Source organism: Zingiber officinale, chromosome 3A, assembly GCF_018446385.1.
Source record: "Zingiber officinale cultivar Zhangliang chromosome 3A, Zo_v1.1, whole genome shotgun sequence".
Classification (NCBI taxonomy): domain Eukaryota; kingdom Viridiplantae; phylum Streptophyta; class Magnoliopsida; order Zingiberales; family Zingiberaceae; genus Zingiber; species Zingiber officinale.
In genome coordinates, this window is record NC_055990.1 from 164,900,544 (window position 1) to 164,919,199 (window position 18,656).

General features: G+C 36.6%; 3 protein-coding genes across 6 annotated transcripts; all 3 read right to left on the bottom strand.

Moving 5' to 3' along the window:
• Nucleotides 1-2,733: 2,733 nt before the first annotated feature.
• On the bottom strand, nt 2,734-3,565 carry LOC122054241 (RING-H2 finger protein ATL8-like). The gene has a single exon (XM_042616052.1). The coding sequence runs from the start codon at nt 3,465-3,467 to the stop codon at nt 2,937-2,939; it is 531 nt and encodes a 176-aa protein (XP_042471986.1). The 5' UTR covers nt 3,468-3,565; the 3' UTR covers nt 2,734-2,936.
• Nucleotides 3,566-6,455: 2,890 nt separating this feature from the next.
• Nucleotides 6,456-7,629, bottom strand: LOC122050889 (collagen alpha-2(XI) chain-like). Its single transcript, XM_042611758.1, has 5 exons — nt 7,282-7,629; nt 7,080-7,149; nt 6,724-6,811; nt 6,515-6,643; nt 6,456-6,468 (listed from the first exon to the last, which is right to left on the bottom strand). Exons 1-5 carry the CDS (start codon nt 7,627-7,629, stop codon nt 6,456-6,458), a joined length of 648 nt encoding a protein of 215 aa, XP_042467692.1.
• A 690-nt stretch (nt 7,630-8,319) lies between these two features.
• LOC122053394 (proline-rich protein 27-like) lies at nt 8,320-11,702 on the bottom strand. Of its 4 annotated transcripts, none has more exons than XM_042615430.1 (2): nt 11,232-11,702; nt 8,320-9,281 (listed from the first exon to the last, which is right to left on the bottom strand). In XM_042615430.1, the coding sequence occupies exon 1, from the start codon at nt 11,663-11,665 to the stop codon at nt 11,234-11,236; it is 432 nt and encodes a 143-aa protein (XP_042471364.1). In that variant the 5' UTR covers nt 11,666-11,702; the 3' UTR covers nt 8,320-9,281; nt 11,232-11,233. The 4 variants fall into 4 exon arrangements, with proteins under 4 accessions (XP_042471364.1, XP_042471363.1, XP_042471360.1 ...); XM_042615429.1 differs by lacking the exon at nt 8,320-9,281 and adding an exon at nt 10,039-10,435; XM_042615426.1 differs by lacking the exon at nt 8,320-9,281 and adding an exon at nt 10,039-10,441 and having other exon boundaries at nt 11,232-11,701.
• Nucleotides 11,703-18,656: the final 6,954 nt, after the last annotated feature.

The following is an 18,656-nucleotide window of genomic DNA, read 5'->3' on the forward strand; positions in this document are numbered from 1 at the left end:
AATTGATCATTCGATTGGTTGATCACAATGATTGGATTTTATAAAATATGAAGGTAAACATTACATAAGTGTTTATCTTCTTCAAATGAGTATGAAGCTTGTCGGGGGGGGGGGGGGTTTCACTCATTTTAGTAGAAGAGAAACTCTCACAAATATTGTTGACATATAATGTGTTATACCAATATATGGTAAGCAATTATATAGTGAAAAAATGTGAATATAAAATTATGCAAATTTTGATTGAGTGTCATGTTATCTTTAAAATTTTCTCTAAAATTTTACAAAGCTATCTTTTTAAATTATCTTTCTAGAAATGACTATTTTTTCAAACTTAGCTATTTTTGAAACAGATAATCTTTCGTGCATCTTTTACTTAGTTGTTTAAAATCATCATTTATTCTATATTTCTGTTTTATTAATGTCAAAGGGGGAGGGTTAGGAGATTAAGTTAGTTAAACAAACAAACTACCAAATTTAAAGACTAACTTAAAAACCAAATTGATTGTTTTAATTGTCTATTTTTCACTAACTTAACCAGGTTGTCATTGCTTCAAAAAGTGGGAGATTGTTGGTGCGGTTAGCACTAACGGTTTAACTTAAGTTTTGATAAATGACAAAGTAGGTTAAGTTATTTTTCATTGTTATCTAACACTCTGATTAAGTGTGCAGGCGAAGCCCAGACAGGTCGACGGGCTGACCGGATGTCTAGCAGGAAGCCCAGCTAGGTTGATGAGTCAGCCGGATAGCTGATACGAAGTTCAAACGGATTGACGGGCTGATCGAACGTTTTGCACGAAGTCCAGCTAGGTCAAAGGGTCGACCGGATAGCTGGCGCGAAATCCAAACGTGTCGACGGGTTGACTGGACGTCTGACAAGTAAGTGAACGTAAGTCACTGGAGGAGAGTGACTGTGAGGACGTGTTCCCGGGAAGGGAACTTCGGCGCCGATCCAACTTAGATCTATTTCGGAACTCTAAGTTGAGATCTTGACTAGATTTCGGTTCCGGTGAGACAGAATCTAATTAATATTCCATTTAATCATAAACTGTGCTAACACTCTATTTTGCAGGATATATAATTTATTTGTCTCGGACTAACGTTTTCTTACACGAAGGAAATTGCTGGGAAACAAGGGCCCGAGCGCCCGGAAGGGATCCGGACGCCTAGAGGTACGGACACTCGGAGGCAGGTTTTATCCTCCAACGCACGTCGACACGTGGAGCTTCATGATTGGCTCGGCTACGCCACATTCAGGGTGCCCCGAAGGGATCCGGGCGCCCCGAACCTCCTTTATAAGAAGGGTGAAGGCTGGAGCAAAGAAATGAACAACTACGAGATTATCCAAGCTTGCTCTGCTGTGTCGTGCTCCTGCGACGATGCGAGACTACTCTGATAAAGCGTTTTCTTTTTCATTCCTTATTTTTGTCGATATATTTTTGTTATTATTAGCATTCCTGTAACTCGATTGTGTAATCATTTCGAATTGCTAGTGATTTGCCCAATGAAAGCACTCGACGAGTACGGGTCTTGGAGTAGGAGTCGACATGTTTTTATTGATCAAAGGAGAAAACATCATCAACGAATGAGAAATGTAACAAAAGTAGGTTAAGATTGAGAGATATTGAAGAGGAATAGATTATATTTTATAAAATAACATTCATAATTAAAAATAAATTTAATTTGTTAAAAAAAAACCCTTTATGATTTTATTCATTTGAACCATAATAAACTACGAAATCTGAAATTTGATATGAGATCATGTAAATATTTATCCATGTGGTTCCTATTCATTTATAATCTTTTAAAAAAATATACATAAAAATATATTTAATATATTAAAAATAATAACCCCAAGTTTTAGAGAATGAGATTGCAATTTTTTATCATGTTGACCTATTCTTTTTCATTCTCCTTTAAAAAAACACACATAAAAAATATATTTAATACATTAAAAATAATGTACCCCAATAAAAATTAAGGCCCTAGGCATAGTCTTTAATAACCTACATCTAAAGCCGGCCTTGGCTAGCGTCCACATTCGTGAGAGAGTTGCCGCCGCGGCCTACGCAACTGCAGCCGATGCCAATGGTCTATTAACAGGTGAACAAGACAAGGTTAAATGGTCTATTAACAAATTGTTAATTTTTAACTCTAAAATTTGGTCTCTTCTTAAACAAAAAGCTCTGCAAACCTAAACTCCTAAACTAAAGGATAAATAATGACCACTATAACATTGACAAAATTTAATTACTAATGCTGAATTATGCATTTATACCGAATGATTTTTTGCCGGTAATAATCAGTAAAAACATAAGAGATCGCATAAATTTGGAAATTTTCCAAGTTGGTTTCATCCAACTGGGTAGTGTTTTCATTACATGAAAGCTCGGTCGAAAAGTTTCTACAAGATATTTGTTAATTAGCCGATCAGAAGTCGCTCGTGCTTTTGTTAATTTAGAGGCTAGCCAACTGTGCTCAGCCACATATATCCCTTATTCCTCCCTTCTTCTAGAACTCAATTCCGGTTGGAATATAATACCCCAAAAATTATGATTAACAAAGATAAAAAAAAAAACTTCAATTGATTCGAGTATTATAGTATGGAATAAAACATAAGGATGAAAGTTATAATCTAATAAAAATAATTATGAAAAGCACGACTTCATGATCACAATAACGAAAAAAATGATGCAAAAGTAGTCAAAATAATATTCATAAGTATCTTGTTCTCAAACAACGTGTGAGTGAGGGTTACCAAAGTACTCCATTTCCATTTGCAAGTAAGTTGAGACATTTTTCATCAAAAAAAAAAAATAGTAGAAGATCAAGCTGCCTCTCTGATTGTCGTGTACCAATTACAGACGAGATGAACAACAAATTAATTAGTTCAAAAACGACGAGGAAACGCAATAACAAACATGTGGCGTGCTTGTTGTTTAGGGCAGGAACGTACTGGATGCGCCCCCATCGTGCAGCTTAGCGCCGGCGCCGGAGTTGGCGCCGCACTGCTGGCACCGCAGCGGGGCGGCGACCGCCAGGATCCGTCTGCAGGTGGGGCAGGAGGATTGGGACCGAAACCAGGTGTCAACGCACTTGGCGTGGAAGCCGTGGCCACACTGGGGCAGGACGCGGACGAGCTCACCGTCAGAGAACTCGGCGAGGCAGATGGGGCAGTCGAGCAGCACGATGCCACCCGCAACAGAGGTGGAGGAGGAGTTGAAAGAGAGCGTGGGGAGCGCTCGGATGACTTTCATCTTGAGGCCCTTGTTGGACGAAGCAGGGAAGGGGATGCGGGCCGATGAGGTAACCGAGTGATGTAGCCAGGCGCAGCGAGCGAAGAGGGCGAGTCCGACGACACAGAGGAGGGCGCAGAGGAGGACGGCGAGGATGACAACGACGTCAGAGTCGAAGGGGAGGGTACTCGGCGGCTCCGCCTCCGACGACAGTAACCTCACCGGAGAACGCATTTCGAAGTCGATTTAAATCGAAAACCGAGTTTGAAGGGACGAGTTTTGGGAGAGTAGCGAGTTGGAACTCTGTTTTTAATAGCACAAATTATTTAAATGATGGTAATTTTCATTTTAGCTCCTAAAGTTTACAATAATTATAAAGTACCCTTAAATGGAATAATAATAAAATGACAGAATTGGGCGAATAAGGAGATTTTTGAAAATAATAAAGGATATTTTGATGATTATAAAATTTTCTGGGCTGTTCTAATAAAAAGATAAATATCATAAAGTTGAAACGAAGATTTTCATAATTATTATTTAAGAGCAACACCGTATACTCTAATTAATTATATTATTCAAAGACTAACAAACTATTAGTTCGTCTTAGACAATGATTAGGCTAAAAGCTTAAAAACGACCGTACAAAATACCTATCAATATCATCTAATTTAATACACAAGAAAGAGTAGGCAATTGCGTACATAAAGTCCTGAGGAAGATAGAAAGGTATCCCAAACAAGATTACCGACATGATTAATATTCATTGTTTTTCAAATTTAAATTTTTGAACAAAACAAATAATTTCAGCGAGAAGGTAAACATAATCTCATCATATTTATCAACAAGCTTATAATTGAAGAGAACATTCTAATTTGAAAGAAATATATTCTTCAATGGATAACTCAACATCATAAAGGAGTTGAAATGGAATAATGCCTTTACAGAACACAAAAGGAATAATAAGCAGGGTCAAAAAGCATCTAGTTGGCTCGGATATTTAATTTTATCTTATTAATTAAGTTTAAAATAAATAATAAAAATATTGTAGTCAAAACTCAAAATAATATTACCAAATTAACATATCTGCAGCTTTAAATTTTATCTCTTTTAAATGAATAGTACCTAATATTTACAAAACCAAAACTCAGAGCCCTTGTGACAATGGCGCCTTTACTAAGAGATGATGGTATTTAATTCTATAATATGTTTTTTTTTTCAGTCTCAAAATATCGTGTGTGCACATCCTTTTCTATCACATAATGACCAAATTGAAGCCAAAAAGCTAAAAGAAAAAGAAAAGTTTAGTGCCAGTGTCTATCTTCCAGCCAGTGGATGTATGCAAATCGGATAAGTTACTATCCAGTTCAGTGGAAGGAGATTCAAGCAAAGTTAACTTGAGATTTTCTATAATAGAAAAAATATATCTTCAAAAGATTGCTGCAAAAATGGGGCCATGTTCTCCATGAGGGCAACAGTGGCTAATCTGATATCTTCGTTTTAATTGATCGAATCAACCTGTTAAACAGAAACTGATGGCAACACATCCTATCAAATTACTATACTAATGTAGCTGCTAAATTGGGGATATATAATGTTCCACTGAGACAATTACTTAGGGGGTGTTTGGTTAAATGATAGAAATAACTATAGGTATGGATTTGATAGTAGAGTAGAATGGGAATAGGAATGAAAATGAAACCCATCAAATTACATGGGTTTAGTTGATTCCCATAAATTTAATAATCATTCTCAAAATGTCATTCCCAAACCCACAATCCAAACACTATTTTTTACTATCATTCCATTCCCTCATTCCTAAATCCATCAACCAAACACCCCCTTAGATTCTATAGCTCTATGTTGCATCATTATCCAGTTCATAAGAAATAATTTGGAATATAGTAACTGCTTGCTAGAAAGAAAATTAAACATGTCAAGATGCATTAGACCTTAATGATGCAGATCCTTCAATATTAAGATTTTCACACAGGCTTCTTTTGTTAGACGACATGGAAATTTATGGAATGAATTTGGATATTCCCTTTACATTTTGAGAAAGTCTTCCTTTATGATATTCATAGCAAGTAGTTGTTAACCAAAATTGTTTTTTGTTCTTTTGGTAGGCAATGTATACAAGCATGGGAACTAGTAACCCTTGGCCTTTCTTTCTAGTTTTTTTCCCCTAAAATGTTATTGTAGATTTCCTTTTGTTAGACTTAACAAAAGCTTAATACAAAATTATTGATCTCTAACCTATAATGAACCATTTGTGTTTGCCAAGTATAAGCTTTAGAGTTCCTCCACATAATCTGCACAGCTTCGAAGTTAAACCTAAGTATGTGCAATTAGTGCATGATAATTAACATGAGTAGTGCAATTAGTGCATGATAATTAACATGAGATATCTACTGATTACTACTAACAGAATATGTGCCAGATCATGGAGACAAACTTATATAATTCTCTCTCTATTTATATGGTCGGAAAGTCAAATAACTATAGGTATAGACCACATCCCTAGTTCAGAGTTCTTGCAACACCCAAAAAGGTAACTTGAAACTAAAATGTAGTGCTTCAAGAAAGTTTTAGCTACAAACTATAACTGCCATTTGACTATTATAGAGTACTGACTAATGTAAACTACTAACTGAAAATGGTTAAAACAAAGTAAGAGTCAGGGAGTTAGGGAAGAAACTTACTGAGGTTTATCTCTTAAACAAAGTAGCAGTGATCACTATTGGAGTTGATCAATGGATAAAGTATGATGTGCAAAAATAGCCGTTCTAAAGACTTGTCTATTGAACAACATTAATCTCCATTAATATTTAACAATCTAAACAGTGTCAAGTATGCTGGATTCATCTTCTGACAATTTTTAAGCAAAAGTGTATATGGTTCACTGATTGACACAACAGTTGAGGGCCAAATGAGTTCAACGCTAAGTTTTTGCTCTTTATGTGGTACAAACTTATATAATACAAATCATAAGTGTGAGATACATATTGAGACCTGACAAATCTGACAAAAATAATAAAGTTTCATATTTTGTCGGGCAACTGCCAAATTTGTTAAAAGGAATTTAATAACTATTATTATTTTATGTACGAATTAATCTGAGAAAATTCTATAGTATCTCACTGACTTTGACCATTACATCAATGAAGAACAATCATCGATATTGTGAAAAGAAGTCTCCTACCAATTCAGTGTAAACATTAAAATTTAACCAGTTCTTCTGTAAATTAAGTATAATTATATTACAATTAGAAAAAGAAACATACCTAAAGACAGCATGTGTGCTGCAAGCATAAACCTCCCTTGCCCCTTCTTGATGTAATAGTGCTGCACCCTTCGCAATCGTACCTATGCTTAGTAAAATGCTAATCTGATCCCAACCAACAAAATCAAATCTGTAATGTTCACATGGTTTCTTGATTGTCAATACAAACTCTGAATAGCATTGAACACATGTATTTTACTGGAGCAAAACCTGTTCTGTACAGGACCAGTAACCAAGCACGGCTTAAACCTTGAAGCCAACTTCCAACAGTTATTTAGATGAAACCAAACAGAGATGCCTATCAAGTTAAGATAAAGTAAGCACAAATTGATGCAATCAGATTGAATCTGTTCTACACACAAGTGGAACCAAGATGCACTTGATGATCAGAAAGGAGTTGTTTCATCATTGTCAACTAGCATGGAATGATATTTGAAGCCATTGACAGATAGATATGTGACATCTGTAACATCAGATACATTCGGTCCAATATTCAAGTTGCAACCATTGTATCCATTTTCAATGCGCTTGAGATCAAACCCTAATAGAACCATAATCTCACTTACCAGCAGTATCTATCATGTCATCCATCATCACAGCAACTTTTCCATTAACATCACCGATCAGATCCAAAACCTTAATAAAAGATACAGATAGTTATAGGAAACCCTAGACCCAAAATCTAGTTCGACCCAAAATCCTAATAGAAATCTAGTTCTTGAGAAAAGCTTTCTATCATGGTGGGTGTGGTAGATCTCCATGTCAAACAGCTCCGCCGGGGCCGGCAGGGCCGGTAGCGCCGGTAGGGCCAGTAGCGCCGATGGGGCCGGATGGGCCGGTGGCACCGCGGGGGCCGGTGGCGCCTACAGCGCCGGGGGGGCCGGTTGGTCCGGTTGAGCCGTCACGGCCATCACGGCCGGCAGGGCCGGCGGGGCCGGTGGCGCCGCGGGGGCCGGTTGCACCGGTGGGACCAGTCTCGCCGGAAGGACCAGTAAGGCCGGTGAGACCGACAGGTCCGGTGGCATCGGTAGGACCGACAGAAACGGCATTAACTAAATCGATGACAGCTTGCCCATAAGCTACAGCCGCGGCTGTTACTTGAGAACGTGGATTCATTGCAGCAAATGGTCGGAGAAGGGATTTGAGCAAGATAAGACGGACGGAAGAGCAGGATAGAGAGAGGAAGGAAGAGAGGTTTGAGAAGGAGAGATGGAAGCAGGAAGGATTTGGGAGGAGTTGTAGATTTTCGTCCTCTCCATTTAGCCTTAAACATTTCTGTTTTTTTATTTAAATGAATTTCAAAAACTTTTTAAAAATATTATTTTCCATTTTTTAATTATTAAAAACATAAGAAATGAAAAAAAATAAAAACTTTATTTTAAAAGGTGATATTCATTTAATAATTAATTTTACAACAGTAAAAAGATATTTTATAAAATAAAATTTAATTTAAAAATAAAAGTATTTGTCATTAACAATATTTATACTAATAAATTCAAAGGTATTAAAAAAAAGTTAATAATAAATATTACTTAAGTTTGAAATTTCTAAATTGGAAAATTAAAAATTAAAAATAATCAAATATCATCCAACAAAACAAAACAAAATAATTAAAGTGCGTTTTTTATGCTTTATTCTTGTTTTCAAGAAAATGCATGTTTTTTTAAAAAAATAATATTTAGTTTATATTTTTTATATTGATTTTTTAAAAAAATATTTAGTATTTTTTGAAATAATAGAAAATGAGAAAAAATCATTTTTTATTTTTATATTTTACGCAAATCAAAATACTTTATTCTCCTTAGAACTAAAAAGTCAGAAAGCTTTTCTTTTAAATTATTTACTGCAAATGTAAATACTAGATCCGATTACACTTTGAATTTCCCTCTCAGCGAACCAAACGGAGGGAGGTTTAAATTTGGGGATCAAACTTGAAACTCAACGTTGGACCCACTAGTGCCACCTCATCAGCTCCACCTCTCCTCAAATTTGAATTTTGAAATGCTTGGGAATTTGAAAACTCCCTCTTGGACGTGAGTGGGCACCACCAATGAGAGCTTTGACATTGACAATTAAGTTGCAAACCTTTTCCTCGCAGCAAAATTACTCCACGCTACCGCCCAAACCAGCCCTCCGTGCATTTTGAAATTCAAATTTCGAAATTGGATGGTTGAATCTCCCTCCCAAATCAGCTTTCTTCTATAGGTCTGCTGCCATCTTCCAACCAAAAAATAGCATCTTGACCATTTTAGGTGAAGCAGTTTTGTCCATGCCTCCTGTCCGGCGAGATGATACGCAGATCGTGCCCTACTGTTAAACGATGACCATCTGATACGAATCTCACGGTCCGTAATAAATCAATGCAAACAGATAAAAAAGGGGCCAATTAATTTTCTTGGTGGGAGCGCCGGTCGCTGCCGTTGCCGTGTCCCTCCTCGGCCAGGTAGAAGATTGGAGTAATTAACAATTTACCTTCATATTTCAATTAATTGGGTTTGTACCCCCAATTTTTTAATAAGGGACAAAATGCAAGGTGCTGAATAAAAGTAGAACATTTTTATACAATCACAGTTTTAATTTTCTAAATTTAATTGTTTGTCCTACCTATCATTTTCCTTTGAAATTAATGCGATATTCTTTAAACAATTGGCTGTTGCAAGTTGGTCCCAGCATTCATTAGTGTCTCATAATGGACCAAATTTAATTTTCTGACACCTCCTTAACTGAACTATTCAGGCACGTTCCACCGGCTCGGTGCAGTCTCCCCTCTACAACATTTATCCAAAGGAAAGAAAGTCAAACTGGAAACATCTACAAAATGACAGGAATAATCTTGTTTAAGAACTAAATGACGCCTTGGATCCCTATCGCTTGTCCTTTTGATTGATTCAAACCATAAATTTATGCTAAAAGTCCTATCTAAAGCTTAGACCAACCGCCAACTTGGCCAGATTACACACCCAAATTTTTAAAATATTGATTAGGTGGTAAAGTAAAACCATATTCCCTAAAATAACTAAATTAATGGCATAAAAAATCAATTTATATTGTGCTATGGTTGTTTTATTTGATTGAAAATAATATGCCGATTCAGACAATAATACAAGTATGGGCATGAGGTGGATGTGGGTCTTCGGCGTGGAAGCATTAAGGATGCCTTGTGAGGTGGACTCCGGAGAGACTGAAAGACACCTTTTGTCTTTCTTGCTTTCTAGACTAGACTAACGCCAAGAGTCAGAATTTGATCGGTTTCGTTTGTTTGCTGTGGAATCAAAATAGTAGAAGTTACTACAAACCAAGATCCTTATGGCCAACGGTGACTTTTACCCACATCACCTCACTTCATAGAAGATCCCGTTCACTTGCATTCTTCGAACTGCAACGATTAGAAGAACAAAAAAAAAACTGGTCCAACTCTACTGTTCACCTAAAGCTGGTCCACTGGCTTTGATGTGACACTGCAATAATTTCCAGTGCTTCAGCTACGTTTACAGGCTCATGTTTTAAGCAATAGTATTACATTTCTAATCTCCAAGAAAACTTCATGATATCTCCCTCATTATTACACTAGTAAATTGGTGAGTACAGATAGAGAATCAAATCATAAACAATACAGTTTGTACTTCTGCTTACCAAGTCAAAACCCATAGAAATTGCTTTTCAAATTTAATTTTTTGAAAGCTAAAAGAAAAATAAAAGGTTATTGCCTGTGTCTATCTTCCTGCTAGTGGATGTATGCAAATTGGATAAGTTACTATCCAGTTCAGTGGAAGGAGATTCACTCAAAGTTAACTTGAGATTTTCTATAATAGAAAAAATATATCTTCAAAAGATTGCTGCAAAAATGGGGCCATGTTCTCCATGAGGGCAACAGTGGCTAATCTGATATCTTCGTTTTAATTGATCGAATCAACCTGTTAAACTGAAACTGATGGCAATACATCGTATCAAATTACTATACTAATGTAGCTGATAAAGTGGGGATATATATTGTTCCACTGAGACAATTACTAAGATTCTATTGCTCTATGTTGCATCATTATCCAGTTCATAAGAAATAATTTGGAATATAAAGTAACTGCTTGCCAGAAGGAAAATTAAACATGTCTAGAAGCATTCGACCTTAATGATGCAGATCCTTCAATATTAAGATTTACACACAGGCTTCTTTTGTACCACATAATGACCAAATTGAAGCCAAAAAGCTAAAAGAAAAAGAAAAGGTTATTGCCTGTGTCTATCTTCCTGCTAGTGGATGTATGCAAATTGGATAAGTTACTATCCAGTTCAGTGGAAGGAGATTCACTCAAAGTTAACTTGAGATTTTCTATAATAGAAAAAATATATCTTCAAAAGATTGCTGCAAAAATGGGGCCATGTTCTCCATGAGGGCAACAGTGGCTAATCTGATATCTTCGTTCTAATTGATCGAATCAACCTATTAAACTGAAACTGATGGCAATACATCGTATCAAATTACTATACTAATGTAGCTGGTAAAGTGGGGATATATATTGTTCCACTGAGACAATTACTTAGATTCTATTGCTCTATGTTGCATCATTATCCAGTTCATAAGAAATAATTTGGAATATAAAGTATCTGCTTGCTAGAAAGAAAATTAAACATGTCTAGATGCATTCGACCTTAATGATGCAGATCCTTCAATATCTTTTGTTAGACGACATGGAAGTTTATGGAATGAATTTTGATATTACCTTTACATTGTCGTTGTTGACGGATCGGCGGGGGGCGGGGGTTGTTGACTGGATCGGGGTCGGCGGGTCGGGGTCGGCAGGGGGGAGTTGTTGACGGGAGCGGCGGCGGCGGCGGGGTCGTCCCCGTCGACGACGGCAGCAGCTGGGTCACCGACGGGATGGTCAGCTGTAAATGCCGCCGCGACGGCAGCTGCGTAGGCCGCGGCGGCAGCTGGGTTGCCGACGGGCTCGTAAGCTGCGTAGGTCGCTTCGATGGCTGCGTTGGCCGCTTCGTCGGCTGCGTAGCCCAAAGCGGCAGCGTGGGCGGCGGCGGCAGCTAGGTCGCCGACAGGGGCGTCAGTTGCGTAGGCAAAGGCGGCAGCTGAGAAGGCCGTGGATGCAACTACGCAGGCGATGGCGGCGCGGCGGCGGCTGCAATCTAGGCTGCGATCCATGGTTGAGCGGAGTTTAGGGTTTGGAAACAGAATAATAGTAATTTATAGGTTCGGGAATAATATTTTTAGAATCATTTTTAAATAATATGGAACGGTCAAAATCCAATTAAAATAGAAATTCAAAGTTAATTTTCTTGTCTTACTCATCTTAAATTAGCAAGTTAATTAAATCTAAAATCTTAATTAAATTAACAAAATATTATTTTTTTTAAAAAACTTGTAATAATTCTTTTAAAAATTCTTATATAAATTATTTTAAAACTCTTTTAAAAATTCTTTTTAAAATCTTTCAAAATTATTTTTAAAACCTTTAAAAATTCCTTTTAGAAAATTATTTTAAACCTACTTTAAAATTTTAAAATACTTAAGAAAATACTCAACTAAATATAAAATTTAATTAAATAACTTAGATACGACAAACTAAATAGAATATGTAATTAAAATGTTCAAGTTATTAGGAATAGTGAGTAAGAAAATAATTATAAAATACAATAAAAGTAATTTTGGAGAAAAAATTATAGAAACGAATATTATTATTTATTCTAATCTCAGCTTATAATTCGAATGATTAAACTCATTCTCATTTTAATATACTATCAAATTCATTCTTATTCTTATTCTTATTCCTACATCTAAACCAAACACCATCTTAATTTCATTTCTTGAATATTGGTACTGGTATATATTGAAGTAAAAAAATCATAAAAATAATGGAGAAAATCAAAATTAAATGTGATGTGGTGGAATTATGCGACTCCAACGTTCTTCGCAAGATTAAAATTCTTACTGAGTTGGTGACTCCCTAATAGTCAACTTAGTCTAAATGAGACTGAAGTTTGACTCGACTCTTTGATTTAGTCCTGGGTCTCAACAACCTCTTCCAATCTCAGCTCCTGACCCTAACACAGACAGCAACTTTTCTCAGTCTCGGCTCCTAACCTCGACACAAGTATCTACCCTAGTTTAGTGTTGGGTCTCAGCAACCTCTCTCAGTCTCAACTCCTGATCCCGACGTAGGCATTCACCCTAGTTTAGTCTTAAGTCACTACGACCTCTCCTCGTCTCAAGGCCATGTCTCCGGTCCATGTCTCAAGATCATGTCTCAAGATCATGTCTTAGGATCACGTCTCAAGATCATATCTTAGGATCATGTCTTAGGCTCACGTCTCAAGTACATGTCTTAGGATCATGTCTCGAGGTAAGACTCTGACATCTCTCGCTTCCGACAACCAACACTATCTATCCTCAAAGACACTTCCCATCGACTTCACCCTTTCTCACCCTCAAAACAAGACTACACTCTATATAGGTTAGGCGACAATAATAAAGAATATTCCAAAACACATGAGAATCTAAGGTTGGAGGAGCGGTTACAAGGTTATCAGATCTGGTCCCCTAGATGCCCCTTATTAACACATGATGCTGGATAAACGGGAAGACAACTTACGGCTATCAAATTTGGTCCCTTTACTGGCTCCCACAATGATGTTATTTCTGCTTACGTGGAGATGATCTCAAAAGGGATCGCATAAAAGACCCTTCAAGAGGAGGGGATTTCAATTTCTTTTTCCAACTCCCGAAATTCTAATTTTATTATCCATCGTCTTCCTTCGGCTTAACCATTCACTGAAATACTAATTTGAGCATCGAAGTGGTCTGTCAGGATCCATCTCCAATGTAGTATAACCTTCTTTTTAAGTGCATCTCAGGTCTTTTTTTCTCCTTCAATGACAATCTCCGTGGAGTAGCGCATGTCAGTGGGTTTATTGACGGATGGCTTGACCATCCATGCTATTTAGTCGGAACAAATTAGTGTAATTTGTTAGAACTCTGAGCTAAGATGTTGCAATGGCTAACGCGAAGAGTTGTTGACAACTGCGATTCTGTTGGAGAATTACAAAATAATATTTATTTAGTAATATTTTTATTAAAAAAAATATTTTTCTAAAAAAATTCTTTCCAAAAACTAATTCAAAGAAAAATTATATTAAAATCCTGCTCCTTTTGCTCCACTTTATTCTCATCTCAAAGCTCACAATTTGTAGAATCCAAGAGTATGACGGTAGTCATTCCGTTCCATTCCATCCGTTCTGACCAGGAGGCATTCCCGTGCTAGAATGGTCATTCCGTAGAAGTTACAACCAACTATGATCAATGTCCAAAGGATCCTATAATGGTTTAATATAACAAGTTGTATACCCGCATTTTGCACAAATTTTGCAAAATAAACATAATGATATAGATAATATTTAGTTTTAATTTAAAAAAATCAACACATTTAGTTTTTATATGTTATTTATCGCTAAATATGTGAAAATTTTGAAATTTTATTTAATATATTTTGTACGTGGAATTATAAATTTCAACCATCTTTGATAATATTTTATTTCTTAAATAAAAAAATAATTTTAATTTTAGATTCGTTTAAAAATGTAAGTAGCATAGGCGACGTTGCTGAGTTAAGTCGGCAACTCTTTAATATGTATCTATTTTTTGCTTGTATCATTTTGGTACAAATGTTAAAGTTTCTATTCATTTTTACACTACTACATTGCAGAAATCATTATTGGAAATGAGAGAACTTATTGAGCGGCACAGGAAATCACTTAAACAAAACATGGTTAAATTCATTTGATTCTTTTCTCATGATAATAATTATTATTTCTCCTCATCGTATGTTTACATAGATACTAATACATGACTAATATTAATTTACTAGTTGGTTTAGATTTATCAGACAACTTAAAACCTTTTTGAGTCGTAGAAGTACTATTTATAATGGTCTTATTAGTTATTAGTGAATAGCATTTTTAGGCGCTGATAATGTATTAGTTATGGCTTCTTTGTATAAACCAGAGTGCTTACTAGAAAAATCTAAATCTAAATTATTTACCATTGCAATACATTAGTTATTAGTTATGCACCCAACAAGATAATATATTATAGAAATGCTGATAATATTATTCCTGCATGAAGACAAAGGTGATGGAAGTGACATGGAGACCGGCATGTCTGATGAATATTGCAGTGGTAAATAATTTAGATTTTCTTGTAAACAATCTGGTTTATACAAAGAAGCCCACCCTGTGCTTAATTGGAGTATTTTTATGGCCTCAATCTAATAAGATGTATAATAGAGTACAAGAACAAGATCATTCATTATGATTTGAAACCTGGTAATGTTCTCTTTCAGATCATAAGATGCTGTTGGCACATTTCCAGATTGAATGAACAATCCTCCCAACTGGTACACATTCCGTCCAGTCCAGAGTGTACTCAATCTGTCAAAGATGGATGAAACCGTTAGGTGGAATCAGTCAAAGGAAATTCATTTAAATAGAGTGGAAGTTCAACAGTCTCTTGGGAGAAAGTTTTGCCATTCATGACCTAAAGGCACAAAATCCATCTGACCAATCCAGGTTTACCAGTCTAAGATGATCGATGAGTCTCATCCAATTCAAGAACTTCTAACCCATCGAGGGATTGTAGAGGATTGAAACGGATTGTAAAAAACTTATGACCCCTAGGGATTCTATGCAAAATAATACTCCCTAATCCAAACACGATATAAAAATCTGCATGTAGCCTTAAAACATTTTTGTTTTTTTTATTAAAATGAATTTCAAATACTTTCTAAAAATATTATTTTTTAATTTTAAATTATTAAAAAAATGGGAAAAAATTTAAAAATTTTATTTTAAAAGGTGATATTCATTTAATAATTAATTTTGTAACAGTAAAAAGATATTTTATAAAATAAAATTTAATTTTAAAAAATAAACATTTGTCATTAACAATATTTATAGTAATAAATTCAAAGGTATTAAAAAGTTAATAATAAATATTACTTAAGTTTTGAAATTTCTAAATTGGAAATTGAAAATAACCAAATCTCACCTAACAAAACAAAATAATTAAGGTGCGTTTGTTTATGCTTTATTCTTATTTTCAAGAAAACGTACTTTTAAAAAAAATAATATTTGGTTTGTATTTTTTATATAGATTTTCTAAAAAAGTATTTAGTATTGTTTGAAATAATGAAGAATGAAAATGTCATTTTCTATTTTCTATATTTTGCGAAAATCAAACACACCTTATCTCCAGAACTAAAAAGTCAGAAAACTTTTCTTTTTAAATAGTGTGATCGTGCACACGCGTTGCGTGTGTAATATAATAATATATAAATTATTTGGGTCTTTGAAAATCTAAATTGTTTGGATTTTTTAGTGTCACCCTTATGAACCAAGAATTAATTATTTGGGTACAAACTACTGTAACGGGCTTCCTTATGAAAAAATTTATTTTAATTTAATATTTAATATTATACTTAGTAAAAAAAAACTAAGAAAAGTATATTTTTTAACATCGTTGACCTAAAATATTTATAGAAGTTTCTTTAATTATAGTGTTGTCAATTCTAAGATATGAGACTAAAAAAAACTATATTTTTTTATATAAAACAACCAGAAAAAATTAATGATGAGAAAAATTTATAATAATACGTTGTTGCTGAGTCTTGAACTATAGATCACTGATTGTTTCGCTTGTAAAATTACTAATAAACTTTGGAATTATTTTTAGTGTGAATAGAAAAAAGGACATTAACGTAAATGCATTTTAGACTTCACCAAAATTAGTTAGTAAAGGGGAAAGATGTTGGTGCAACATCCCTCAGGTCAAGGTTGACCTGGGTGACCAAGCTGAGTCTTGGTTTGAGTTTAGATGTTTGACAATAAGAAATTGATTGAAGAAGAGTCAAGTAGGTCAAGGTTGACCGGATACTTGACAGGGAAGTCCTGGTGAGTGAAGCCAGGCAGAAGGAAAACCCTAGTGAGTGAAGCTAGGTGAAAGTCCTGGTGAGTGAAGCCAGGTGAAAGCCCTAGTGAGTGAAGCTAGGCAGATGGAAAACCCTAGTGAGTGAAGCTAGGTGAAAGTCCTGGTGAGTGAAGCCAGGCAAGGGAAAATCCAGATGGATCAAGGATGATCGGACATCTGGTGTTGGGAAGTCCAAGTAGGTCAAAGGATTGACTGGATACTTGGCACGAGGAAATACAGATAGGTCAAAGGGATTGACCAGACATCTGATGGAAGTCCAAGTAGGTCAAGGGAGTGACCAGATACTTGGCATGAATAGAAAAGTCTAAGTGGGTCAAAGGGATTGACCAGACACTTGGTGGGAAGTCCTAGCAGGTCAAAGGAGTGACCAGATGCTAGGCATGATGTACCAACAGGTCAAGGTTGACCGGATGTTGGTTTGAGAGGCTTGGAACTTGGTTTTGGGCAAAAACCAAGTGTTGGATCGATCAGTGGATCGATCCAGGAGCTGGATCGATCAGTGGATCGATCCAGGCTTCTCCTAAGCGAACAGAGAGCCTCTGGATCGATCCGTGGATCGATCCAGATGTTCCAATCGATCAGTGGATCGATTGGGACGCGGCTGCTTTGCGCGATAAGCGCTGGATCGATCCGTGGATCGATCCAGGCGTTTTTCCAGAGCACAGAGGCGCTCTGGATCGATCCGTGGATCGATCCAAAGCCTCCCCGATCGATTGGGAATATTCGAATCGATCGGGATCCGACCGTTGCGTCGTATTTGAGCTGCAGGCGTGCGTTGGCTGCAGTATCTCTTCTCCGATTCACTCCAGATTTCTCGCCAGCTCCTCCACAGCACTCACAAAGCTCAGATCGCCAGTTCTTGAAGGATCTTGGAAGTTTTCCAAGTCAAGAGGTGGATCAAAGCCAAGAAGAGAAGCTAGGGTTAGGGTTTATACTCATTGTAAGCTTGTAAGCTTGTATTTCTTGTATCCTTTCCCTCTCTTCTTGTATTGAGTCTTGTAGGGCTTCTCCACCCTTGGTAGTTACCATAAAAGAGAGTTTTATTTAGTGGAGGGTGTGTGTGTTGGTGTGGATCCTTGGATTAGTCACCTCTTGTGAGGTGGATACCAAGTAAACCAACAGTGTTAGCGTTGTGTGATTGTTTCTTTGTATTTCCGCTGCATATTCTTGAAGAAACAAGCATCGCCAAGCACAAAGCGAACGCGACGAGCTATTCACCCCCCCCTCTAGCTACTTTTGGTCCTAACAAGTGGTATTCAGAGCAAGGTTGTTCTTCACCGGAATCACCGCCGGAAGGGGCAAACATATCAAGAAAAGCTAGAGGGTGAAGAAGTTGGAGCAAATTCTTCAAGTTCAAGACTTTATCAAGCTCAACTTCAAGATGCAATTCCAAGATGGGCTTGGATTTGACACAAGGGTGGCTCCACCATACACTTCTACGAGTTTCGATTCTTGGAAATCAAGAATCGAAAATTTTCTTATGATGGAGATAGAGCAATGGTTTGCTCTAATGGAAGGCTTCAAGGCTCCAAGAAATTCAAAGGGCAAAGTTCTAAAGAAAAGCAAATGGAGCCCGGAACAAGTCCAAAGGTGCGAGGCAAATGACAAAGTGACCAAGCTTTTGGTCAATTTATTGCCAAGCACCATTCTTTGCAAAATTGGAGAATTTGAAGATGCAAAGGAACTTTGGAGCAAATTGGCTAAGCTTCATGAAGAAATCCCCTCCACTGTACAAGATCATGAAGAATCCAGAGAGGGTGACTTTTTGGAGCAAGACCAAGAGGAGGACTCCGAGGTTGAGAGATGCTCAACCTCCGAAGAAGAGGAAATCCAAGAAGCTTCATCCTCAAGGGAATGCACCGAAGGGAACAAGGAGGGAGCATACTCCTTGTTTCATATTCAAGATGATGAAGCCTCCACCTCTAGGATTGAGGGGGAGCAATCCTTGGTGACGCCGGATCAAGAAGAAGGAGAAGCTTCTACATCCGGGTCAAGAGATGAAGAGATTGAAGAAGCTTCTACCTCCACGAGTCAAGAAAAATCAAATGGAGGAGAATCAAGATCGGATCAAGAGGAAGCTTCTACCTCCGGATCCAAAGGAAAAGATGCCACCCCTACAAGCAAAGGTATAAATATTTCAATTAAAAATAAAAAT